The 27686-nt window shown below is 43.3% G+C and overlaps 2 protein-coding genes across 2 annotated transcripts in view; one reads left to right on the forward strand and one right to left on the reverse strand.

Annotated features, from left to right (window-relative positions):
- The window catches only part of rarga (retinoic acid receptor gamma a), a 41681-nt gene extending 27737 nt beyond the window's left edge, over positions 1–13944 (reverse strand). Inside the window, exons 1-2 of the mRNA XM_063465407.1 lie at positions 13781–13944; positions 860–1226 (exon numbers count right to left, since the gene is read on the reverse strand). Of these exons, the coding sequence (XP_063321477.1) occupies positions 860–1028 (169 nt within the window). The 5' untranslated portion in view covers positions 1029–1226; positions 13781–13944. The remainder of the gene's footprint in view (positions 1–859; positions 1227–13780) is intronic.
- A 1390-nt stretch (positions 13945–15334) lies between these two features.
- On the forward strand, positions 15335–27628 carry LOC134619534 (nuclear receptor subfamily 1 group D member 2-like). The gene is made up of 8 exons (XM_063465406.1): positions 15335–16052; positions 21515–21820; positions 21921–22009; positions 22124–22268; positions 24784–25364; positions 25456–25641; positions 25782–25992; positions 26103–27628. The coding sequence occupies exons 1-8, from the start codon at positions 16031–16033 to the stop codon at positions 26297–26299; spliced, it is 1737 nt and encodes a 578-aa protein (XP_063321476.1). The 5' UTR covers positions 15335–16030; the 3' UTR covers positions 26300–27628.
- The last annotated feature ends 58 nt before the right edge of the window (positions 27629–27686 follow it).

A 27686-nucleotide genomic window follows, 5' to 3' on the forward strand; every position in this document is an offset into this window, starting at 1 on the left:
GACCTAGAATCCTGTTGCTGATTAGTGGTTTTGAGACAAGCAGGTGTTTTGAACAACGAGAAATGTACGTCGGCACCGTGCGTTTAATCTTGCTAGTTTTTGCACAACAGAAAAAGACTCTGGATTGCCAACAATCTCCTCTTTGTGCTCTGTTCTCTATACATCATCCCCATCTCAGCGCTTCAGAATGTAACAGTGCCCCCTATGGTCAAGCATAGAAGTACACAGTTGACAGGGGAACGCTGCTGTGAATCAAGTCCAGTGTCTAGCTCACCTTTCATTTTAATTATACAGTCAGTCACCCCTGTCCAAATCAAATGTTTGAACTGCATTAGTACTCATTTTTAACTATTTTGATGCTCAGTACTCATCACTTAATACATAATTCAATGTGTTTTGTCTATAATTACAGACTTGTGCATTATCTGCCTCACAAAAGCTCTGTGAGAGGTCCAGGCATGCACACGCGCACGGATACACGCACGCATCACGAAGCCAGAGCCAGAGCTTGCGGTCATAACCACACCATCTACAAGCATGAAGCATATAAGGAAACCACAGGAGCAGAGTAATCATTGTACTGATGAAAGTAGACTTTTTCCTCATGGTCTCTTTGGGGGATTTTTTTCTACCACTGGTCCTATATCACAAACAGACGCTAAAGTTTTCCATTTCCACAAAATTACACATAATGTAGTGCAATTTAAATTAAGCCATATTTCCCCTTTTCCAGTAGATGGTGTTTAATGCGACCTGACTAAAACTAAAGTAATGGCCGTATGCATACTTGGAACTGAGATGGAAAATGAGAGGAAAGGCAAGTCAAGCACAAACACACAGAGTAATGAAAATGACTTACAGAGAGCAGCCATCTCTTTGGGCAGGTCAGCCCCAAATCTCCCAAACAGGCTGCTGTTGGCCAGCAGGTCGAAGGGGGAGTGGCTTCTCATGGAGTTGAAGGGAAAGGGGTACACAGCAGGTGGGAAGCCGGTCATGTGACCCACCTGCTGTTCCCTGTTTGTAGCCATGGCGACGGATCACCCAGGGTCCACAGCAGGCGGCTGGCTGAAGGTAACGGCTCTTTCGACACCTGGAATCCTCCACAAGGCTGAGATGTGTGTCCGTCGAATATTCTTAAGACGTGGAGAATGTATGGGCGACAGGGGGCCTCGGAGGTACTGAAGGATAGGTGGACTCCACTTTAGAAGAGTCCTGCTGTCTCTTTTCTGCAGATGAGAGGGTAAGAGTAAATAATTTCCTATTAATTTAATTCCACATAAAATATAAGAATAAGTGCTTTTGATTGCCATGAACATGATGATACGATTAGTGTTTTGTTTGATGCTAAGATCTGCTCTAGATTCAACAAACAGGATTCACCTCACATCAACTCTGATTCCATCTGGGTCGGATAATAGTTCATCCACAGTTTAATGCAAGAAGGATGTGTAAACTTCATACCAACAGGTATGAGCGAATGGGAAGGAAAGAGGAAGTGAGGAAGGACGAGATGGCGAGAACCATAACAGATAGAGACGGGAGAGAAAAAGAATGAGTAGGCTCTAAGAGGGAAAAGCCAGAAAGAAAAGAAAAAAAACTGGGACTGGGTGAGGGGAAAAGAAAATAAGAAAGAAGTTTGGAAAAAGTTATAACAGTGAAGAGTGGGAAGGAAGGAGGGAGGAGGAAAAGAGAGGGAGAGAGAGAGGGAGCTCTTGTACAGTTTTGAAGAGCTTCCAGACTTCTACAGTGATTCCAGGCTATACCATATGATTTAAATCACCAGAACTCTATTATAAAGAGCTCCTCTGTTCCTGCTGCCAGCCTAGCACAGCAGCCTGCCTCTTTGCCTCTTTCCCCTAGGACCAGAGGCCCAGACACGGGGTCCAGAGCATGAAGAAGGGAGGAGGGGGGGTCGATGAGTAGGGAAAATGAGATCCACTGATTGCTAACTGCTGCTGTCACTTCCAACTATCTTCTCTTGAGGTCAGGCTCCCATCCCACAGAGTCATTTTGGCTGTAGCCTCCTGCAGCCTTCTCGTCACTTTGACACCACACAGTGGGCATAGACAAGTCAGGCTCAAGTGCAGACAAGGCTGCAGTTATGCCCCTCTGTCGACTCTCAATAAAAAAAAGGGGGGGTGAAATATAAAAGGGGCCTCCCATTTTCTTTTTCATGTTTTCCTTTTGCTTGTGCTTCCTTAGTGTGATTTCATGAGTGGGTGGTGTGATCAGCTTGTTTTTTATATGTGGCTTTGAAAAAGAGCAGAGCCAAGGAATTTGGAACTGCTGTGGCTTGTGAATCTGGGAGAAAAGACAGGGAAAAAATCCTGGTAATGAATTCGGTATAAACAAAGAAATGGAGGGGTGGGGGGGGGGGGGGGGGGGGGGGGTGGAAAGATCTAAGGCTAAACCAGTGAACTGCTGAACTGAGCGAAAAAGCACAGTGGAACAGTGACAGGGTCTGGGCACATGGGGGCACTAAGAGGTGGCGCCATGCCCGGGAAAAAAGAAGGGAGAGCTTTCCAAGAAGCACACATATGCGCCACACACGCAATCAAGCACTCAAAAACTCCACACATCACATGTGTGAGAGCATCCCCTAACACACGCACACATATGAACGCACACACACCTCTCACCCCATGCCTTTTTCCAGGGCTCTGGCTCCCTCCCTGCCTCTCTTTCTGGCTCTTTCTCTTTCAACAGAGCCAGTTAATTACACCCTACTGCTGCAGGCAGCTTCAAACCACCACTAATTTAGAGTTCCATTACAGTAAACTGTTCCACATGTGCATCCAGGGCCCAGGCAGGCTCGGGTGGCCACGTTTCAGGAAGGAGCAGCCGCGGATAGGCACCCACCCCCATCCTGCCAACACAGCCATACTGCCATCTTTCTTCTTCTTTCCTTCTTTCTCTCTGTTTTACGTCTTTACTTTTTCCAGTATATTTCTCCTCCAACCTACCTTAGACCCCACCCCACCCCTTCCACTTCTGACCCGCCCTACACCTCTTCTACATAATCATATCCTTATACCCAGTCTTATCCTCTGTGCCCCCTCCCTCCATCCTTCCACTGCTTATACAACTTGTACCATGACCCTGCGTAGTGATTCCACTGTGCAGCCAAGGCGCAAAAACATTACTGGAGACATCACACGATTTCACACTGGGCCTAATGAGAGAAGAGGTACAGACTGCAAAAACAAGACTGCCAGCAACGCGTAGCCTCATAATGTGCATGTGTGTGCGGATTATGAGTATGTACTTGGCTAGCGTTCGGGCCATTTGGAGATCTGCTTCAAGAACTCAAACCAGACCAGGCCCCATAGAGGCAGCACAATGTGTCTGCAAGAGCTGGAAGAGAGAGGAGGATAAAAAGAAATGGGTGACTGTGTGAGAAAAAGAAGACTGACAGCGGAGTTTACAAATCAGTGCGCGTGATTATGTATTCTGACAGGAGGAAACCGTGGCATATTAATTCAGAAATTAAGTTTAAAATGGGTCTGAGAGACAGTCCAGAGGCTGAATTCTACCAGAATAAACCACAGCCCCACTCCACATTCAAATACGTGTTGCAAAACAAAGGCATTAAAAAAAGAAAGAAAAAGAACACTTAGAAGGAAAAGAACTAAAGCACAGAGCCTTTTAAAATAGAACCCAGTAACTTTACGCTCCCTAAACACAATAATGAATTAATAAAAGAGTTGGCGCCAGTGTTTTTTAATGAGTCACATCAGCCCAGCAGCTTTTTACAGAGCCATTTATGTTTTATGTTGGGTCCTGTGGTAGGCTCACTTCGCCAGCCCGTCTGGGGCTATAAGGGGATAAGGGGAATTTGGAGTGACCTCATCCCCTGTTAGCCAGGGCCAAATGGGCATGGAGGGCCTCCCCACTTCCCCTGAGCCTGGGGGGCACACAGGAGGCAGCAGGCAGCCAGGCAAGCAAGGAGCACCAGGGCCAGCTATGGGTGGGTTTACGGCTGCTGCTGGGACTTTCCATCATTGCCTAAGAGAGGTGCACTGTAGCAGTTTAAATTTGCTTTGGTTTGTTTCTGTAAATAGTGAAGTGTCAGAGCTCACTGTAGTCCATCATGTTAGACTAAAGTCACTGGTTACACTTGAGATAATCCAATGATTTTCATGTAGCAAATGAAGTGGGATCAATCAACCTGGCAATATGGAGACAATGCAACAAGATCAGGCATGCTTGCGGAGAAGGAGATTCTCTTGTTTGCTGAGGAGTTTTGCGGAGGAGATGGAGCAAAATGAAAAATCAAGTAAGAGTTAAAAAGACAGAGAGAGAGAGAGAGACAACAGTTCCCACAGATTGAATGTCTGTCAGACAAAGGGTATCAAATCCTCTGTGAGCAAAACAACAATTGTGCCTTAACTGTTGTGACAGAGCCCCTCAGGCAATAAGAACTGCAGTCAAACATAACAAATAAATCACGGCATCTCAGGAAGCTCTGCACCACACTACCAAGCGAGGCAGTTGTTTTTTTTAACTCTGCAAAAGAAACCACAGGTGATTACTCGGCATACGCGAGCAGAACTCTGGATGCCATGACTTTCCTGGTTTGTTTACCGGTTGAGGTTCTTATTCCAGTCAGTGAGAACACAGAAGAATATTCAGTTATAATTTTATATTTGTACGGCTATAAAGTCACTTTTTTCCCACTCTTACCACACTGACACAGAGACCTCTCTTTGTTTCATTTCTCCAGAAACTGAACGAGTTCACAGATTTTTTGTCGAGCTTCATCAACTCAGCAGAGGGTCAAAATATACATGTTTCTGTGATGTAAAATGAAAAACTGTGGAACTACCCTGTGCAGAGCAGAAACCCAGCGCCTTTACCAGAAGTTCTGAATTGTACATTCACAGCCTCAAGATAAATGAACTGTGCCATCTATCCTGGCAGGGAAAACATCCTCTCACTCTTTTTCCATTTCTGACTTGCCCACTCCTGTCAGTTTTTTGACAGAAAACTGTGCATGCCTTCCAGGCACTGTCTTTAAACTGCTGACATCACAAAGTGAGTTATGTTCATTAACTCTATAAAGGAAATGATGTGTTGCAAAGAGATATATTTTAAGTAGTTTGTCCACCAAGCTGTTAAAGAATGATTTCAAAGTCCAGGTGTCCAAACTGCACCAACGGACCAGCGTTTCAAACGGCTCGGAGCTAAAAACACGTTTACTGTGATAATCACTGCTTAATATGCCCACATCAAGCCTTCAAAAGCCGTTTATGGATTCAGAGCTGCACAGGCAAATTTAAACGCTCCTATTGAAACAGGTTCACAGGTGATCTTGTTGCAAACGTCAGCAGTACTTTACCTGAGAAAACAATAGCCGTGACGCTTTTATCTGATGCAAAGCTGACAGCTTCCACTCTTTCAACAAGTAGCTGGTTAATGGCTCCAAAATGACAGACGCTCCAAACACAGTTGCATTCCATCACCTGAAACTTGTTTGACATCTGCCTGCTCTTGGCATCACACAAATACCATTTCCTTGAAGCAACAATGCAAAGAAGCACCTCTGTGTAATCGTTTGTCACTTACAAAAAGGGATTGGTTTTTTCCTCTTTTTTTTTTTTAAAGAGCGCCATGACTCTCTCTGTCACCTAGTCACTAATTTAAAATAATTTTTCCCCTCTCACTCTCTCTCACTTAATCATAATGTCACATAACGATCTGAGTTGACATGCATTTGTGAGAAGAGCTATGGAAAGAGTGAGAACACACAGTGAGACATAAAACACTTTGCGACATGATGAAGTCATCCTGACTGCTTGCCGTTTCCATGATGCGCCTCTCTCTGCAGCACACAACACAGAGACTTTTAGCAGTTGGTCAAGCAAAACAAGAAAACATGCAATGATGAGGAAAAGGGCAAGTGGCAGTAAGAAAACAAGACAAATATAGAGAGAGGCGGAGAAAAAAAAGGTGAGGGAAGAAACTTTAAAATAGCAGCAGTGTGAAAGTCAAAGTTTGTGCTGCTAATATGTCTATGTAGGAAGACGTAAAGGAAGAACTGGTAAGGATCCACAGAGGCAACAATGGAGGTGTTTCCCTTCCTAAACACACACTGAAAACAATCCTCTCTCTGTATAGAGCGAAGAGTAATGGATGGGTTTCACCACTGATGCCTTTAGCCGCAGGACTCAAAGCAGCAGTCAGACACATGCAGGCCCAAACACACACACACACACACACACATAAGCGAGCACAGCATTCAAAAGGCCACACTTTCACAGTTCAACTTTTTTTGCCATTGCCACAAGCTCTTTTAACGAGAACTTGGGTGGAGGCTTAGATGTAAATCCTGACATCAGAATGGCACACCTGCAAAAATAGACATAGGAAATGGCGTGCAGATAGCTTCCTGGTTAATTATAGTGCGGCAGCAGAGAGCCCCTCGATTTTCCTAAACCACCTGTCTAACCCCTCCCCACCACTTCGCCTTAATTGCTAAAGAAATTCCAGAAGAAGACAGGTATCAACAACTCCCTGATTTACCACTCAAAGTCATGTCACAAAGAAGGATTGTTAGCAGATTTTGCAATGCAGACGATTTCATGGCTCAACTGCTATTTCAGTAATTCCACCAAAACCAAGGATTTATCAACAGCACCTACACACAGAAACACACACACAAAGAGACATACACACACAGCTTTGGCATTACTAAACTTTGACGGATTTATAGGAGATAAAATATTCATTTATTGCTGTATACCATACTTAGAACTAAAGAAATTACCACTAGCTGTACAGGATAATAAAATGTATTATCTGCTATGTATTAGTTTTAAAGTTATTACTTTAATTGAAATACAGCATATTGCACCAGTATATACTGCTAATCAGTAATGACAGATGATACAGCATGTGAGCAATATTGATATTGAGAGGATGTTTTCAAGGCCAGTGATGCAACACTGCACACAGGTATACTGAGCTAAGGCACACACTTATCTGGTGTGCATAACAGCAAACACATTAATAATTGATTCCAAACTGTCATGGAAGACAAGCAATTTGCCGTGGCTGTGCACCATGAAGGTAAAGCTGCTTCTGTATGGGTACCCTGTCCTTGAATAAGGCCCAAGAGCGCTTTGCTGAAGGCGAAAAGTGCTGTGACATTTTTCTGCCACAGAGATGAGCTCGGCTTCTTCCACTCCAGATGACACGACTTGTCACACTGATAGACCAAAGTGGAGGGGAAACATAGAAACCACTGGCCTTCAAGCTGGCATCCCTCACTGGGCCAAGTGGCTGTTTATTTCCAATTCACTTTAATTAGCCTGTTCCTCATGCGAAATACATCCAGTTCACCGCCGAGTGTCAGCAGGTGGAAAGCCAAGGGATTCGAGGAAGGCAGTTTACCGTGGCTTTGTTGCTCACCAGTGGAGCGACAAAGCCAAACACTGTGGAGGACACTCTGAACTCTATCTGATATCCAGATCACACAGCATTAAATGCACTGTGTTACACATGGCTGTAACAAGCTGAACCTGTTAACCTAGCACAGATGCCAGCATCAATAAATAATCTTCTCTGACATCATAGCTAAATAACTGTGGGAGCACAATTAATAAACATCCCCAAAAACTAAAACCGGGGTTACGGGCACACCTCACTCCAGAGGAATTAGTCTCCGTTGTTTAAAATATGGAAAACAACACTCGTATTTTCCAAGTGTTCATATGGTGGTTATAAAAAATGAAGAAAAAAAACAGGTCAAGGACTGGTGACTCCTCTAGTGAATACACATCAAACACATGCAATTGTGTACACACTGACACACACATACACACGCTCACATATGCTAATAATAAAGAGCTCCACAGGCACTGGGTAACACTTGAAACACTCGCTAATAAGCACATGTGTGCACATGCAGGCATACACACATGGTTGAGTATGTTTTCACATAAACTCTGTGTCACTCTCGTGTTTATGAAGCACAAAGAAGCAAACATACTGAAACAGGCGCATCCAAACAAACACGTGTGGGGACGTTTTAGTGTTTACACATGAAAATCTGCTCGGACTTTGTAACACAATGATTAATTGTCTCAAAGTCTCTCAAGTGTCTTGCACATTCGGTCTCTGTCTTCAATTAAAACCAATGAACCAGTCTCAGAAGAGAATGCACTCTCTCACTCTCACACACACACACACTCACTCTCTGTTAGCAGTAAAAGAGAGAGAGAGAAAAATAAAAAGCAAGCATCCACGAAAGTTAGCGACTCTAAACTTTTAAAGTTCAAATTACTTACGAGATGTCGAGCTGATGATGCAGACGGGGAGATAAAGCACTCGACAAAATGGTCCGATGACCGGAGCGAGCCAATGAAAAGGAGAAAAGATGTGTGCACATTCAACAGAGTCCTTCTAACAGCAAAGACAGAGCAGCAGTGAGTCTCTCCCTCTCTCTCCCTGTCTCTGCCTCTGGCACCCTCCTCCTCCTCCTTTTCCAGTCTCTACCTTTTAAAAATCAGTCTTTCACTCTCCAAATACAGGCACACACTCTCTCACTCACTTAGAAATAATTATACTCTGATTCATAAAGCCTTCCTTTGTCACGTGACCCCGACGCTTCAAATATACAGCACATTTTTTCACAAGCCACAAAATGCCTGGAGGGAAGAAAAGGGCCCAGAGAGCTTAAGTTTCTGTTTTTAATTCTCTCTCTCCCTTCTTTGTCTCTTGGGTGAATTATTTTCTCCCCCCCCCCTCTTAACTCCTTGGCTGAAGAGTCAGTTTACCTACAAATTGTTTGTGCATGCTGAACCGCATGTCGTGATCTTAGATCATTTGTGTTTCATCAATAAGTTAAGTAGGTTTATTAGGAGAGGATGTTTTAGTATCCCGAAGAACACAGATCATCCACTTTATATTGTTTTGATTTAACACAGACACTGTTTTAATAGCGAGCCAATCTGTTTATCCCTCTAAGAATTTCTATGATGTTTCACTATGTAATTTATCCCTGGTGTGATCAATTTATGGAACAATCTTAATGGACTGTCTGCTCGGCACAGGCCCACACTGAAGGTGCTCCTTTTGTGTGACTCATATTTGCATTGGCCTGCGTTTTACTGCTTACAATGTTTCTGTGCCAATCTTCCCACAGTTGAGACAGTAACTTACTACTATTATTGCTATTACTAATGCTACTACAACAACAGCACTTAACATTAAAACAGCAAGCATGAGGAGCCCTTTGAAACCCATTAAGCCAGTATTGAACACCAAATAATTAATACAATGACATTTGGCACTGGGATTAAATAAAAACCAGAACTGGGCCTTGACCGGCATGATTTTTTTGGGGGGGATACATGACATTTGCCTAATTACTGACAAACTTTATAAGGAATAGTTTGGGGGTTTTTTTGGTTTGTTTTTTAAGGCAGAAAATGTGTTTTTAAAAAAGCAGACCCATCTCTCTAAATATATCACTTTGGTTCCTGAATCGAAACTAGCATTGGCACATAAGCTGCAAGGAAGTCACGAGTGAGATGGCAGGGCCGTGCAGCGACAGCAGCAGATCTGGGTGTGCCCCTGAGCGTGCCCCTCTCTCCATATGAGATCATATGTTTCAGATCTGTGTTTATGTGTTTGTGGTTCTGGGCGTGTGCCCTGTTTTTTTCTGAATGTCATGTTTCTCAAGTTGTTTTGGTTATGAGGAGCACCTCAAACCTCAAAACTGGGAGGGGAAGGCACACCTCAACTGGCACCTAAACAGGCACCTCTTCATATCGACTATGGTTTCTCAGATTACCCCACACACACGCACGCACACACACACCCAAAAAAAAAAAAGAAAAAAAAGGAAGAAGAACAAACCACATACGGTCAGTGTAACTACATGCCTACTTCATTCAAACAACAGATAAGGAACACCTAAACAAAGCAAGTACAACACTAAAAACAAAATTAAATCAGAACTAACCTATACATGTAATACTTACTCTGGAACTTCATCTAAAGTCATGACTTTCAGGCCTGTTGGCCATGCATCACGGCACAATCCCCTAAATAAGATAGAATAGAATAAAAATATCCTAATTTGTTCTTCATTGGGGAAATTCATGAATCTCATAAAGCTCATAAATCTCGTGGTCTGAACCGGAACTACCAAACATTGCAGCATGTGGATTTTTCTGTTTGTCTCCAAAGCTACCTGCACATCCACGGCCGTCTGCCTATTCTGTTTGTAAACCTCAGCAACTGGCCTGATGCGGAGATAGATCTTATCCTCAAACACATTGACCCCAATATGTCTCCGGGATAAAGTCAAGCCATCCTAATGAGAAAAAAAAACCTTTCGGCTTTACTCTCGTTATTCCTGTGAGCTTTCGGTCTTTACAAACACATGTGGTCTACAGTAGCCCACCAAACTGTTCCTCCAGACATTTCTGATGCCAGTACAAAGTCAGGGTGAATGAATGGATAAGTGGCGAGAGGCACTGTTGCCTTTTTGCAGAAACCTTATGTTCAGGAAGCACAGATCTAAGCCACACTGCAAAAAAAAAAAAAAAAACTTTGGCTGATCTTTATCTTGTTTATATTTGATTTATGTGCTGCTTATGAGGCTACTAAAGCTGATAGAAATCCCTTGACTGTTTATGAAGCACTACTAAATCAGCAGTTGTGTAATATAAAACAAGAAAGTAAATATAGCCATAGGATGCTTAAGAAAATCACCAATTCTAATATGAGCTTTTCAAGTATATGTGCAGCCATCAGGCCGACTTAGACCATGCATCTGTGTCAGAATGTGTAGTCAAGTGCATGAAGAGTATTGTGTGTGGCGGTGCACGGAGCATGCTGTGGCCCTTATTAAATTATGACAGTGAGCTTGGGGGGGGGGGCATTTGAGCACTGTGTGTGCACAGCCTCGCAGCACGCATGTCGTGCAGTTGTAGTAAGTGTGTGGGCACCCGTGTCTGCGTGCATGGATGAGTGTGTGTAGGCAGTAGCAGTGAGAAGGTCAGAGGTTACTAGTGTTTGTGTTTCAGTGTCAGTGAAGTGTGCTCCAGGCTGAGATTTATGATCATTGTGTCTGGGAGGCTGCAGAGTGGGGGGATAATGAAGACAGATCAGGGTGCTATCTCTCTCTCTGGGCACCACTGGAAACATGGCCTATGGCCCTTGCCATTCTCGTATCATTAACTTCAGCCCGTGACATCATAACACACTGCCCCTGACATCAATCCTAACACAGTGTGCTCTCACAAGAAGTCAAACACAGAGAGGCAATTCCTCACAGGAAGTCATCCGGCAAACACAGGCATTGTTGAGCGCATAGCTTTGCAGTTTCTCCGGGTGTGTTTATGAAGATATGAAATATTCATGGAAACATCATACTCGGGCGTGTGTTTCCACTTTAGATTCCACGTATTTGCATTCGCGGAGCAGAGGAGTAGAGGCCTGGGGCTCGCCGGCAGAGGAAAGGGAGTAAGGGCAGAAAGGAAAGAGGAAAGGGGGGATGATGCAGGGTGCAAGAGAGGGAGGAAGTGAGGTTAGAGGGGTTAAAGTGAGATATGGGGGGGGGGGGCAGTAGTACAGGGAATGTGAGAGAAAGAGGTGTGAAATAAAAAGAAAAATGGAGGGCCGGTTTGAGACACAGATGGATGTGGTGGATTGGGGTAGGTTGAGGGGAGCATTGGCGGTGGGGAGGTGAGAAGGGGGGCAGGGAGTCGGTGTCAGTGGCGGCGGGTTTCAATCAGTAACAAGATGCCTATAATGAGATCACTATTTCCCCACATTCAGATTGATGTCATGAGAAGTTTGGTGCCGCGTTGAGACGGGCAGGGGACGCAGGGGCAACGGCACACAGCAGCTCATTTGCACAAACACATTTATGCACACACAAATGTACGCACGCCTGCTCTTTCTTGGTTAGAGTCTTATACACACATCCTGTGAAATGAAGGAGCTCATTCATCCCACCTGGCAAAGTGCGCTCATTTAGAGTCCAGCAGCCTTGAAGTAAAAACATACACAGAGGAATACTACTCACAGGAAAATGAGTTACTCATGAGCAAAGGAGAAATGTATGTGCGAAGGACCGGAGGGCATATACCAGTATGAACTCCTCTAACACAAACAAATGAACAAAAAGCTTTGAGCAGAGACAAGAGGGAGCCAAAAAACTGTTTTACTACTACAGAAGAAATAAGGGGGGGGGGGGTAAAGTGTGTGTGTGTGTGTGTGTGTGTGTCGGCACTTTTTGTGCATAACTTCGGGTGCATCCAGAGTTTGTCGACACAGCTACCAGCGTGTGTGCCAGCACATGAGCGCTCTGCCTGATCCCCAACATGTGTGTCCAATGAAAGGTGAACGGTTCTCCTGTCTATACTTTCCTCAAAAAAAAAAAATACAAAATCAGCCATGATGTCACCATGAACCCATCTTGAACCCACCTCTGTCAAAAAGCATTACTCCAGCCCTCCCTCTCCCTGCCTCATTTTCTGTTCCACCTCTCCCTCCTTCACACTCCGCTCCTGCCTCTCAAATTCTTCACTGAGCTCCCTTTCTTTTTCATATTTCCGTATTTTTCAACATTTCCCCTCTCTGGTCCATGTCTCTTCTTTTTTTTTCTCTCCCCCCTCCCTTCTCTTCTCATACTAAAGAACACAAGCTCTTTTTTTTCTGGCAAGCATCATCTAATTGAATCACCAAAATGCACAACTGATTGCCAAAAATGCCAGGATGTTCTGATTATCATAAACTTTGTTTAAGCTGTGGTTTTTCAGGGAGAAAAAAGAAAATGCTCCGAGTGCACGAAGAAAAGCCAAAAATAAAATAAAAAAATGAAAGCAGGAAAAAAAAGAGCGATTGGGGAGAATGCAAATGAAAGAGGGGAGAGGGAAAGAGAGAGCAGTGGGGAAGAGAAGGGTGGTGGGGGCAGCCAGAAGGCAGCCAGAGAGCCACATATGGAAGTGATTCTGTAATTACTGCAAATCTGTGAGCTCAAAAGAAAAGGTCTTCTTTTCCATGCCTCCTTCCCTGCATATAAAACTGCCCTTGTGAGAAACGTGGGCACTAAATACTGCACAGGGAGAGTGAACAAAAAAAAATACAAGTTTTCCTTTTCTTGAGCACTTAGGCATATGTTTAGTATGCTGAAGTCAGATAAAGGTCTAGTTTTGTGTATTTCTGTACAGAAGGGGGAAACAGAACAAAACAAAACAAATCATGAGGCTAATTCCGCACATTCTGCTACTGGAAAATTTTCTGCATTCTTTGCTCATTTGGCTTTGCACTTCTGAGCTCAATCAACCATCCTGGACATCAATCTAAGACTACTTTGGTGGTTCATTCTGGAATAAACTTCTCATCTACTACACACCCGGCGTCATTCACATAACACGCAACAAGATGTGTGTGCGCGCGCCCGTGTGTGTGTGAGGCAGGGAGGGAGTGGGCGGTGGGGAGCCGGGTGACAGACGAGGTACGCACAGGCAGAAAGACTGTAAGAAAGTGATGAAGACTGTGTTTTAAGCCTCGGGCAGAGCAGTGCTCTCTGCAGGTGTGTATGTTGGCAGAGACTTCTCTCTCTCACTCAGTCCCCGAACAGTTTTAGCAGCCTGTAATTATCCCGTGCCCTGCCGTAACGTGTTCTAATGATGAGTGCGTGAGTCTTCGCATACATACAGTAAACACACGCCCGGGTTGACGCAGTTTGAGCTCCGTTTACTCTTAGACACATGCAATTAATCACGGCGGGAGATGATTTATGTAAAGTACACAGTCTTACCTTCTTCTTCTTCTTCTTGGCCTTGAGAAGTTTATGCTTCGGCTTCCAACGCGAGCTTATTTATTTCACAGAAACTTAGAAGACAGAGGTTTTCTATGAAGGAGACAAAGCAAAGTGAGTTACAGTCTTTAAAGGTGTCCTCTTTGGTGTTTGCTCTGCTTCAGGGATCTTTCAGTCATTTGTCAGATTACGATCCTTTGCCAGTCGGTCACTGTCGCGGCAGCAGCTTCAGGGGCGTCGATGGGAACCACCGTGCGGACAGATTTATGACACTACTACTCCACCTAGTGTGCGAGGGGAGGAGTGCAGCAACACTTCCGCTCAGTACGATGGAAACCACAACAAAGGTGAGCAACAAAAAAGTACACGTGTCAAAATAAAATAAAGAACACTTCAATTTGAACTTACAGAAGCTAATAAATACTAAACCTTTCCTCGTTGCCTAAGATGATATCCAATTTGAAGGAATGCAAACTTGCTATTAGCCTACTACTATACTACTACTATTACATTCGTGCAATGTTATAATAAACATAATAGGCTATTTAATACAGTTTTCCGATGTTAACATTCTCCTTATTGGGCTAATAGAGTCAGTTAAAGGGCCATTAAACAATTAACTCAGTAGGTTGGCTGCTGAGAAAGACTAAAGGGTTTTTTTTTAGGTTAGCAAAATGGTCAAATAATTTTCATTACATGTTAAAGCAAGACACTTCTTCCTATAATAAAATCCATGATAAATCCGTTTATTATTATTATTATTATTATTATTAAGAATAAATTAGAAATAAACTAAATGTTTGTGGACTTGATGGCTTGTTTGTTTTTATTAAAATTAGCCTATGTCTAGGGTTACTTTAGATATTTAAGCAAACAATAAAAACGTGTTTGCGGCATTTTTAAAAGTAGGTTTTCTACACAGTGGAATCACCGGGAGTCACGTGCATTTGTGCTTGTGATCTAAAACACTTGTTAAACGTTAATGCTTTGAATTGCCACCGAGGGGCGCTTTCCACAAGTTACCTCCATATGCGCCTGCTTGTTCAAAGCTAATGTTCAAAGACTGCACTATCGACAATTTTTTGTCCCCAAACAAATTAGAAACTTATTTTAACTATTAATAATAACAATAATAAGGCATTGATGCAATAATTCACCCTCACACGCAAGCCACGTGCAAAAAAACAAAAAAAACGCGAATATAGCCTATCACAAGTGCACAGGATCCACATTTTGCTGAAATTCCAATTTTGACAAATGCTTTGTGTTTGCACGTGGTCTCCTCAATGAGCATGTTGTTCATAAGTCCACTCGCGCGTCTACATTTTCCCCTGGCACATGCGTTTTGGACTTGGCACTTGCATGATGTTTGGCATGTCTCGGTGTTTACCATCCGTTTGCAGCGCTGCTTGTCAGAGCAGTCACGGTGAGCCACGCCTCTTGTCCATGTGCTCCATCCTCCAATCTCTCCATCCCTCCTCACCACACGCTCTGTATTTTGCATAAAATGTGTATCAGTAGGGCAGCGCTCTCTCCGGCACATGCACCGCGCACATGTAGCGTGGCTTTACTGAACACACACCACACTCGAATAAGCGCATCAAACTCCCCTCAGCCCCGGATCCCCGCCAATGAAAACGCACAAGAGCGTGAAGGAGAGAGAGGGAGAGACGGGACTCCGCTACATACAAAGAGTGAGCCAAATCCTACACAAACAGCCACAACACAAGTTGGGGAGAACGGAAAAGGCGGTCACATTTCCTACTCACCTGCAACGTGATTGATGTGGGTGTTTGTATCAGTGGGTGTGCAGCTTGTGTCAAGTCCGACAGTGTGTTCAAGGATATGCTGACTCCACTTTCCTGGAATTCGTGAGAATAGTTTAATCTTCGCTCGTGCAACATCACGCGCGCTAGAGCTAGAGGTGCAGTACTCAGAGAGCAGAAGGTATCCAGGTACCATTGGTGGAGACCAGTGTGACTAATTCAGATCTAACAGAAAAGAGGTGCCATCTACTGAATTACCTACAGATTACAGAAGAAGAAAAAACAACAACAACTTCACCAGCACTGGACTCTTTCCAATCAGTGCTTCCCATTTTTGCGCTCTATGGAGCAGGTGTTTTGCGCAAAACTCTTTTTTGACTTTCTCGCCTGCCTTCAAAAGACTTTTGCTCCAGCCTAGTGACGTGACATTCACGGAGGTCTGCTATCAAGTTTATCCAGAGATTTAATCATCCACAAGAGAGAAATGGATAACAGCCCCGGCGGTGGTAAGATTTTATTTTGTGTTTGGCGTGCTGCAAATGTCTATGACAAAAGTTAGAACTGAATGACTGATCGATGTTTCATTCATGTTGATACCAGCGATCAATAAACGATAGCAATTCAGCTCGATCTGACCATAATGTGTTATTAAGTGTAAAACAGAGCTGATTTTGATTGAAATGAAGCAGAGCTTAAATGAATACATCACAGAAATGCGATATCCCACTGATTTAATAATTGTGCAAACCTCTGATTTATTTATTTATTCATTCATTTTTACTTGTGGCGATTTTTTATAATTACATGCAGCAACAAGTGGGTGAACTATAATTTTGAGGGTTTTGTATTTTACTAATTTCTGAGCTGAGTGGTTTTAATTAAGACTGTGAATTTAAAGGTCAAACAAAACCCGATTTTAAAGTAAAACTTCATGCAAAGCTACCAGGACGTTGCTGTGCTGCGTTCAAATGTCCGAGCGCAACAACGCCTGGGAAGGTGAGCCGCTCGGGATTGAAGGGAGGCTGGCCACTTCCTGTTTCTCCCCACGAAAACAAACTCACGTGGAGTTACAGTATGTTGGCCGGCACTGTAATCATAATCTGTCATGCCAGAATTTAAACTGCAGCCCTGTCATATCATGCAGAAAAACACTGTTTGGCGTAGGGGGCGTGCCTGTTTTCCTTTATCAAAGCCATTGCTGGAGTGCCTACAGTATAAAGGCTGATAATGGAAGGACCTTTATCCGTTAAGTGGTATTAAGCAGCGTTTTCTCGAGATCAGTCAAGGGTGCACATGCTCTCTGCTTCCCTCTCCTAATTGACGGTGAATCATTTACAACAGCCACGGTCACGTTCTGGCACAGGTGATGGGCGCACCCTGTGCAATAGATCTGGAAACGAACCCACTAACTGTGCTATGACTTTGAGATTTCACTGATAAAGTGGGCCAGAGTAACTAGATGAATAATCATATATTAGCTGTAGTATTACTCAGCCGATAAAAACAAAGATTGGGGTGCTGGGTTTTGTTGTTGATTTTTCTTATTTATTTGTTCAATTAATAAAATAAAATGTATTTAGTGACATCCCACTTTTATCCTCATTTTGTAGCCCTTATTACTTCAAATGGTGACCACATTGGCTTGACCTTTAATATTTCAATAATGTTATTGGGACCAAACATAATTAGATTTATGAGTTCAGTCATCTAAACAAAGCTATAAACATTATTATAACCACATGCCTCCAATTGCCAAGGCTGTTGAAGAATGAGTTACAGACTTAGTGAGTGAGTTGTTGCATGTGAAGGAGGCATTCACCCAAAGGTTAATGTAATGATTTATTCATACATAAAAGATCTTATAACTCAAATAATAGACCCAAATGCAAGATATATAGCTTAGCAGGCTTGTTATGTAATACTAGTAAACATAATGTAGGGGAGTAGGCTACAGTCAGCTGGAACAGGTTACACAGGGCCAATTATTGGGGAAATATAAATCAGTAAAAACTAATATTTGGAGTATATAATAACATACAAATGGTTGGAAACGCATTGGAAAGTATTTATCAGCATTAGTATTCACATCAGCTTGTACTGCATATCATTTTTTTTTTTAAAGGCAGTTGGACCAGGGTGTGGAAGTCAGAAAACGTTTTATGACACCTGCAATGACAGCTCTGTAGCACTATAATAGTACATAGCTGTAATGTTTGCTCGCATTTAGCCGTCAAATGATAACCAGATGGTGTAAGCAAAATTGGAGAAAAAGAAGAAGTTCTATGGCCTTCACTGCTTAACTTCACGGACTTTAGTTTCCTCTCTAAATCGTCCTCTGGCACACCCCTGGTGGAGATCTTCTGCAATATTTTCAGCATCATTAAAGTATTCAAACCATTTTTCGCCATTGGCTGTAAAAGAGTGCGTTGGTGCTAAGGCTCACTAACTGGCAAACATTCAGACAAAAAGCCCCGTTTTTGTCAACATTATGTCCTCAGTGCTTAAACATTTGCTAGATAGTAATCCAACCCCATTATTTTTGAAGTATGGGGGGAAAATAGGCCATATAAATAGGCTAGAAGACGTTTCAAACTCAGAAAAAAATGTGTATCCCAAAGTAATACACCTGTGTCCTCAAAAATATGAGTAGCCCTATCACAATATAGGCCAATTTCTTGTCAGCAGCCTGTATCGCTGCACCACTCAGAATGGAAGATGCTGAGTGGTACAGCTGACCTGAGTTACAGTGAACCAGTCCTCTGACTGGTTATAAATTTAGACTGAGCCAAATAAAAGAAAACAATTACATTTAACATCCCAGGGCATGACTAATCACAAACAGATGGATTTTGAATTAATCGTGTTTCTATCTTCATGCGAATTTTCTCCCCGATACTTTGGTCTGGTCACACACTGACACACAGTTTTCGCCCTGATGTTTTAAACTTAGTTGCACCGCCCGGCTGTGCTGCTGCTGCTGCTGCTGCTGGTGGTGCGCGGTCAGACCACCCTGCCGCATAACATGCTGCTCTATTTAATTTGGCTCTTTAATTATAAGCCTCTGGCGGACTGTAGAAGCTCTGGCTCCCGGCTGGAGCGCACGCTTCACATCTTCCCGGTGAAAGCCCTGTCAAAAAGCCCTCCTCACGTGGCTTCCCTTACAGAGCCGCGTGCGACGCGTGAGATATCCGGGCCCTCCTCCTGCCGCTACCCCGCTCTCACGGACGCTTCTGTGTTGACGATGCCGCCTGCGGTGGTGGTGAGGCAGAGCTTGGTCAGTGGGTCAGCAATTCCACGCGTTAACTCTTTTCTCTCTGGTCACGTTTCCCCGCCTCATGCACCACTTGCTTCTATTGAACACCTCCCCCTCCTTTCATTTAAATCAGTGCGAGCTTGCAGTGTGGTACAAAGCTGAGTCGATTTTGATTCTGCAACATCTGTCCCCGACCCATCGGTTCAGGCCACTCGTGCGTTCAGCGTGCGTTTGGAGTGGAACGTGACTGCTAAAATGCAACATTTTCCCATACGGGCTTGAAACACACAGCATATGAAAACGATGCTGAAAGCTTGCATAGCAATGAAACCGACGCTTTATCAAGACCACAGAACAGACAGAAACAAGACAGGATGTTAGACGACGAATCATATTCTTGGGGTCTCTAAAATAGGCCATAGCCACCCACTGTGATACTCTAATACAGCTCGCCCTCTTAATTGCATGAGCCAGAGCTGCTGTGTGATGCGGCACCAGTTTCGAGAGAGATGCTAGAGGCACATAGACACAATTCTATCAAGTTCCTGCGATATTGACCTACTTTCACGAGCCCGAGGTAACAAAGTCTTCTGCAAACAACCCAAGTAGAAACTGTGTTCAGCATAGCACAAACTCATTTCATTGGCCGCAGAGACCTACATATTTTCTGTTTTAGAATAATAATAATAAAAAAATAATATTTTCCCAGAAAGACAGCATCTATATTTATAAACTTTACCCCCAGGGGAAAAATAATGACTGTAGTCACTTTAACTGTGGCTTCTATCCACTTCAGCCAGTGAAAGTAAGAGATAAAGAGGGAAACAGAAGGGAGAGCGAGACCGCCTGTGGAGGATCCAGTGCTCACGTTTCTCTGCCTGCTTTCTGGTCCCAGGCAGATTAGCGTTTGCACGGGTACACTAAACTTAAGATGGGCAGTGACCGCGTCCTCAATTAATGCTGTCTGCGTTGACCTGAATTGTGGGAGTCTTGTGCACGTTGTAGCAAGGTGCATGGAAATCCACTGAGTACGTGGGAAATCCTGTGCAAGACACAGGATCAGACAAAACTGGAGTTTGGTTCAGGTGTTTTAATATGGCATGTAGCCTTGCAGGAGTTGCATTACCTGTGTTTGCAATCAGTAGATCAATACATTCCTGTATGTATTACAAATCTTTAATAACCCTCGTGATGGACTATTTGCATAAGATGAAATATAGAGTTTAGTTTAAAAGATAAAAATCTATGTGTAGAACAGAAATGAATTACAGCAGCACTTCACAGCCTACTTGGATACTTCCTGCACCACTATTCAAAAGCAGAGCTTTAAACGGATTATTCATTAACAGCGTTCACAGTACAGTGGCTCAGGAGGGGGTCATTCATAAACACAAGGCTACTGTACATGTGAGTCTTCAGGTGGACATGCAATGTGTTTGGGTGGAGTGAGTCGGCGTGGGCTGGGCATTCACTGTCTGCGTGTAGGCTCACAAGGAGGTGAGGCTCAGGTCTGGTCTGCTGGATCTGTCTATGACTCTGGCATGAGTCAACAAATCCTCCAACACGTGCTGGTGGAAGGATTATCAAAACATTTGCGCTAAACAAATGCTGTTCGCAGCAAAGGGATAGGTCTCCAGGCACATTCAGCGAAAACCAGCGTGCCACTCTCAGCTGCATGTGCAAGTTTGAAAAAAAAAAGAGTTTTAAGTTGGAAACATATTTTTTAGACTGCTTTTAATACTGAAATAAGTGCGTACATAGCCTAATTTGTAATCTTGAATGTGTCTCTAGTCGACTCTGCTGCACACTGCCTTGTTATTACGGCAGTCCAAACCACAAAATCGAGGTTTTACCTTTGCACAAAAAAAACCAAAACAAAAAACAAAACAGAAAACAAAAACGTGACTCACATTCTTCTACTGTGGAACGACAGTAGCAGAGGCTCGCTGCTACCTCAAGCTCAGTGAGTGAGGGTGGCGGCGGTTGAGGGCTGTCCCATTCAGCGTATGTTTATAAACACAGATCTGACTTCAAATTGTGTTAGATTTCAACACGAGACTGCGGATTTGGTTCGGGCAGTAACCGTGTCAGGAGTCCACGCATGTGAGGCGGCGGTCAGGTGTCGTGCTGTTAGCTGGCGCTGGGCACGGTGCCAGGGGAGCGAGGCTATTATTGGAGCGGAGGAGGCAGCAGACCCCGCAGACACGTGAGGTCGTGTCTCCGCTCATCCACAACGCCTGACTAGAAGTGAGAGAGAGAGAGAGAGAGAGAGAGAGAAACGAAAGTTCGGAAACAGCCACAGTTGAATGACAAAAAAGAATCCGCTAATATTTACAGGTGCTTTAAGATTGCAGGACGCAAGAATTATTTTTTTTAAGTGATTCTTCTAGTGTACGTCTCTCTGATTCGTTGCTGTGCCATCGGCAGTATTTTTAGCGCCCACTTTATCCTCTTGAGCGCACCATTACGCCTATTACACTCAGCATGCAGCAACGTCGCTGCAGATACTCAGAGCCGCTGTCCACAGATTGTGCAACATTACATCACAACACATCCATAGCTATAAAGTAGCCCTGCAGGTTTTCTAAGCAATTATGGGTAGCCAGATTAATTTTTTTTTAAATTTATAAATCATCTAATCTAGCCAAATTTAAACAAGGCTATATATTTTTTTTAAAGTCTTTTTATGTGAACATCTCCATTCTTTCTCTTCAGGAGGAGTAATCCTGTATGCCGGCTCCTCTGGCAGTGCCAGTCCCAGCCCTGGCAGCCCTTCCAGTGGATACCAGACACAATCACCTTCTTCACACTCCCAGCCCTCATCTCCAGAGGAGGTTACCTTCACGGAGATTGGGGCGTTGAAGCAAAGGGCAGCTGGGTGCAACACTCCATCCTCCAAACTGGTGTTCCAATTCCCCGAGGTCTATAGTGGCCCCTCAGCACCAGCAGCTACTCCACAGCATTCCTATGCACACCCCATTGCGGGGAAAAGGCCATGCGGATTCCCGGGAACTTTCACCAGTAAGTTTTCCTAACTGTCGATATGCATAAATATTTATTCCTTCATATACATATGTGTGTGTTTTTGCAGCTTATCTCACAGTTCTCTTTCCTTCCTCAGAGACAGGTGGAATGGTCTTGCTTTGCAAAGTCTGTGGCGACATTGCATCTGGTTTCCACTATGGAGTGCATGCATGCGAGGGATGCAAGGTAAGGCAATAATCAAAAAATGTGAAAAAACTGTGGAATATTTCATATGTGTGTTGATTTTTTTTGTGCCCTGGTTTCACATGGTATATATGTAAACATGTCTGTTTGTGTCAGGGTTTTTTCCGACGCAGCATCCAGCAGAACATCAACTACAAGATGTGCGTGAAGAACGAGAACTGTCTGATCATGCGCATGAATCGGAACCGGTGCCAGCACTGCCGTTTCAAGAAATGCCTCTCTGTTGGCATGTCAAGAGATGGTGAGACATCCTGACATATTTTTATTTTATTTTACTGAAATTTCTCCTCTCGCTCTTCTGCCAGAATACCACAGTGCTCTGATTAGCCAAAGCAGCAGGGAAATGGGCACACAGAAAGTGGTGCAGTACTGATATGTAGGTCTGAGTGAAAAATGTAATGCGGGAAGACTTTTGAGGTCATCATGCCAGTAGCTCAGTCATTCAGTTTGTAGGAAGACTTGCACCTGTCTTGCCCTCCTACTTTGTCACTGCACTGCCTGTAAGTACCATCTGGCTTTGTATCACTCTTTTTAAGTTTCTAAGTGTCTTTCTGCTGCCCTTTGCAGCATCAACCAACACCTACCTCTATGCTCTTGTTCAGTGCAGCCCCTCCCCCTTATGTGTACCCACTATGTTCCCTCAGCTCCCCTTACATCTCTCCCTCAGACAGTGATTTATGAGTAGAGGAACCTTGAAGTCCCTAAAGCTATCTATCATCGGGAAAACTGCAGCAAACACAGGAATTATTTTAGGAAATTGGAACAGGGTCAACGTGATTACCTTGTGTATGCCCATAGAACATCTTACTGCAATTAATAAGGGACAGGGCAACAATTAAGCAAGGGATGCAGAAACCATCGTTATGACAGAATTTTTCAGGAGTAACACTCCTTTCACCTCGTTCTGGCTCTGATAACTGAACAGTGATTGATCACCTATCACCACAAATTAAGAAAACAGTTGGGCTGACCTAGAAAAACAATACAGAATCAGCCCTATAGTGTACTCATACATCATGACCTACTTGGTGTAGTTTGCCTGTTTTCTTCCTCTCAGTATGGTTTCTGCTTATCTCCACCCTCCAGTACTCTGCATTGCCTAATCTAGTAAAGAGGTTAGTGTTATTTCTGCATGTGCTTGACACTTTTGGTGCACAGCAAAAAAAAGAAAGAAGGTGGCAAAATGCATCCAAATGAGAGAACATTCAGGTTGACCCTCTTACGGGAGATTTTTGAATGCGTTAAGGACCACAACCTAGAAACCCCTTTTTGCTCAGTTTCAAGCATTACGAAAACAGGAAAACCGCAGGCAACTGACTGCAGCCCACAATAAATAGTACACCCTGATTTCACACCAGGCAGCTGTGTGACTCTGGCGCTGCAATATAGGCAAATATTTAAGTCCGTTGGCATGGTGGCACACTTTTCTTCCCGTAATCAGACAGAATACAGGAAAGTTTCTTTAGGTTTCTTCCTTCAACCTATCTGGTTAGATTTTAAAATGCCTTTCAACATAATTTGCATATGCAGCTCAGTAGTGTGCATTTGCTTCTTTTTAAACCATGATGACAGGGATTAAGCTCTTGTTACGTTATTGGCCACATCCTCATCAAGTTACTCTGCAAATTACAAAAGCTTCTTTAGTATATACTGCAAACTACTACTACTACTACAACTACTCTTGATCGCTCAGTTTTGCACAGTTATTGTCATTCTGCTTTTTATTCTAAATTGTGGTTGTATGCAGTATGCAACTGAAATATATATAAATACATATATGTATACACCACTATACCACTTATATGCTTTATAAAAGAAATCGGGTGTGCTCTACTTTCAAGTCTTTGAAGATGTACCATTTTTATCCTACACACACCTCTTCCTTTGCATTCGCTTCCTGGTGACATGCACTACCCAGAATAGAGAATACAATAACCACAACTTGCTCGGTTCAGACCTTAATCCTCCCTTCACCTTAGTCAAATCTTGACCTTATAATTATATGATTTACATGATGAGTACTTTTGTCCCCAAAAGGGAGGCAAGTCCTCACAGTTTGACAGTGTGACTGCACAACAGGAGCGCCACACACACACACACAGTCATTTTCCAGCATCACCATCCCTCGTGTCAGTCTTCTTCATGTTCTCACTTCTGTCTCCTCAACTCTTCAAGCCCACCACTCTCATACTTCTCCTTCTCACGATCTCAGTGCCAGTGACATCATGCCGATGTTGCCCCACTGCCCTACTTACAAATGGAGGGAGGGAGCAGTGGAGGAAGGCGATAGTGGTGGATAGAGGAGAGGATGAGGCAGATGGCAGCAGGGGGTCTATAAATAGCCTCTCCAGCTGATGGTTACTGTGAGAAGGGGGGTGGGGGATATGGATGAAGAAAAGGAAGTTTTCATCTCCCCACTTGTGTGATTCACCTTGAAATCACTATAAACAGTTTAAGCATGTTAAGCTGCGAGTTATACATCTCTTGATAAAAATGAATAAATCTATAAATTCATTTGTAACTTTCGTTGTTGTTGAGCTGGTGATTTGGATTATTGTATTTGATCTTTGTTTTCAATTTTGCTATTTCACAAAAAAAATCTATCAAACAAAATAAGAAAAAGGATTACCACTTATTTAGAAAAAGACAAGAACGGAGAAATGAAAAGCAGGGCACAAAACAAATATTTACTGTGATTGCCCGTGATGTCAGTGACAGGAACCTAACCTTTTCTCTTCCGCTTGTATCTTCCTTAGCGGTGCGTTTTGGCCGTATCCCTAAGAGAGAGAAGCAGCGACTTCTGGATGAGATGCAGAGCTACATGAACAGCCTAAATGAGTCGGCTGCCATGGACATGGACTCCCCTTCAGTGAGGGAAAATCCCACCAGCACAGACGACGGTACCTCAAAAGAGGCCATTGGAGCCATTTCCAGAGCCTATCGTAACATCTTCACCAGCAACAGCAGCAACCAGGAGCGAGCATCCAAGTCAGCCAACATCATCTCCAACAACAACAACAACACATCTCCCTTTTCTCAGGATGGCAATTTTCCTCAAGTCTCATCTCACCCCTCCTCAGCTCAGAGTTATCAGTCTTGCCCGGTTACCCCCGCCAGTGTATGCCCAGTCTCCTCTAATCACAACCAACCTGCATTTAACAATATGGACAGCAATCGCTATACCTATTTAGTGTCATCAAATCAGAATCACAACAAGTCAAATGCTACAATACCTCAAAGGGGAAGCTCTGCCAATCATGACAGTTTCCGCATTGCAGGCAGTACCCAAAATCAGCCCTCCTGCCCATGGAAGTTAGCTCCAGGAGCTAAAGTGCTGGTAAGTACAAGACGCTCGCTGAATTAGGACTGCTGTACGATTCATTATTCGACAAGCTATTTATGACTTAGTGTTTTTTGTCTTTTCAAAGGCCTGTCCTCTCAACGCGTGCCCTGTGTCAGGGGCAGAACGCACAAGTCAGGAGATATGGGAGTCTTTCTCTCAGTGTTTCACCCCTGCTGTCAAGGAGGTTGTAGAATTTGCTAAAGGCATCCCAGGATTTCAAGAGCTTAGCCAACAGGACCAGGTCATGCTGCTAAAATCAGGCACCTTCCAGGTAATGACATACATTTTCAGTTATACATTTTGTTAATCATAAATGCATCCTAATGTGTCCAGATGTGTTTTTGGCTAAAGCATTTGTCTCACGTTTATCTTTTTGTTCTCATCTCTTTTCCCCATTTCTTGTGTGTTAAGGTTCTGATGGTGAGGTTCTGCACCTTGTTCAATGCTGGGGAGCACACAGTGACATTCCTGAATGGCCAAACTTACCCGCTGCCCACTTTGCGGGCCTTGGGCATGGGCTCTCTGCTGGATGCAATGTTTGAATTCAGTGAGAAGTTGGGTTCTCTGGGACTAGAGCCTGATGAAATGGCTCTCTTCATGGCCGTGGTGCTGGTCTCTGCAGGTTAGAGAGCAACAGCTACAAATGCTGCATTGCAGTGACAGTTTGATAATGAATCCACAATGTGCTAACTGTTTCAAATCACTCACACCAGTATCCTCTGTGTTCCTCAGACCGTTCCGGCATTTCGGACACAAGGGCCGTGGAGCAGCTACAGGAGGGCCTTATCCGCGCCCTGCGTTCACTGATCACTCGCCGTCGTCCAGATGATACCACCCTCTTCTCCAAGCTGCTCCTGCGCCTTCCAGACCTCCGCACCCTCAACAACCTGCACTCCGACAAACTGTTGGCCTTTCGCATTGATCCTTAAGAAGTCCCCTCTTTCACAGAGTGCACAGGAAAAAAACTATTTCACACAGAAAAATACACAGTACATACACACAGATATTATCTTCCAAGGGCAGGACTTCCTTCAATATTGAGGAACAAGGAATTGTGCAATCTGATGAGTGTTGTTTTGAAAAGGATAAATGAGGGCTACATACATATTTTTGACTTGCTGTTGATCGTCATGCAATGTTTTGAGAGGAAAAAATACAATACAATAAAAACAAACTCATGTACACGCATAAACCTCCACACCTCTTGAGAGACATTGTTCAGTTAAAAAGAAAAAGATTAAATCATTGTGTAGAGTTACTAGTACCGTTTTGGAAAAAAAAAATCATTTGTGCACTTGCTCATTATATCCTGTATACTTAAGAATAAAAGCCAGTTCACTTCTGTTTATTCCGCAAGTCATACAGTATTAACAGACCATCACTAAGCAGCCGCTAAAAGATGGATGTTGTATATGAAAAATTTTTTACTTAGGGACCACTGGTGATGATTGACCATGTGTCAGTTTGTGTTTAAGAAAAAGGGAATCTGTATATAATACATAGTGATACCTGAAATGTTAAGGCACTTGTGTGTCACTGTTTTACAAACATGCCATCTGCATTAGTACTGGAATGGGATCCCTGCTTTAACCTGTACATGACAGGATGCAGTCTCTTTCTAAGTTTTGACTAACCTTCCAGAAAACATTTGGCTCACCTTAAATTTAAACGTGTCATCGTGATAAGACAGCACGATTATAATATTATTTCACAAAAACATAATGTCTGTCACTGTACTGTATCACATCTAGACTGATGGAGTGCACATGGGGTTTTGTAGTTCCTGTGTTTATTTTTTGTTGCTGTAAATATTATGTTACCCAATGTTGATGTATTGATTACTGAACTGATATGATGGATCAGACATATGAGTTTGGTGTAATGAAGAAGAATGTAATGACCTTCCTGTATTTGGTGGGGATCTGGCTATGCCAAGGGAGCTTTGCTCAGGAGAATGTGTAGTAGGGATTCTCAAACAGCTTAGACACTCTTCCTGCTATATTAGATGATGTAACAAACCAGCATAATCCCTGAAATCACCAGCATTCACTCCACACGCACCCTTCCTCTGGCCCCAATGTTTGTCATACAAACACGAGAAATATTTTTTTTTTTTTTGGGTGAGAGATCTAATTTGATTGGTCATCTCACTGTTTGCTTGTTTGATTATGGCTGATTGAGCACATCTTGTACATTTTGTACATTTTTTCTTCCTAAATAGAAATGATACAATGATATAAAGTTGGAATTATGTATTATTCTGCCTCTGTGTCATTTTTGTAAACAATTGTGGGGGAAATATCAGTTTAGAAAAAA

Source organism: Pelmatolapia mariae, linkage group LG20 (genome assembly GCF_036321145.2).
Source record: "Pelmatolapia mariae isolate MD_Pm_ZW linkage group LG20, Pm_UMD_F_2, whole genome shotgun sequence".
Classification (NCBI taxonomy): domain Eukaryota; kingdom Metazoa; phylum Chordata; class Actinopteri; order Cichliformes; family Cichlidae; genus Pelmatolapia; species Pelmatolapia mariae.

What these genes read in the sequence shown, in the direction of transcription:
- LOC134619534 (XM_063465406.1), top strand. Translation starts at nt 16,031, where the DNA reads ATGGATAACAGCCCCGGCGGTG. An exon ending in TAAAATCAGGCACCTTCCAG is followed by an intron (nt 25,642 to 25,781) that starts GTAATGACATAC and finishes TTGTGTGTTAAG; the next exon opens with GTTCTGATGGTGAGGTTCTG. An exon ending in CGTGGTGCTGGTCTCTGCAG is followed by an intron (nt 25,993 to 26,102) that starts GTTAGAGAGCAA and finishes TGTGTTCCTCAG; the next exon opens with ACCGTTCCGGCATTTCGGAC.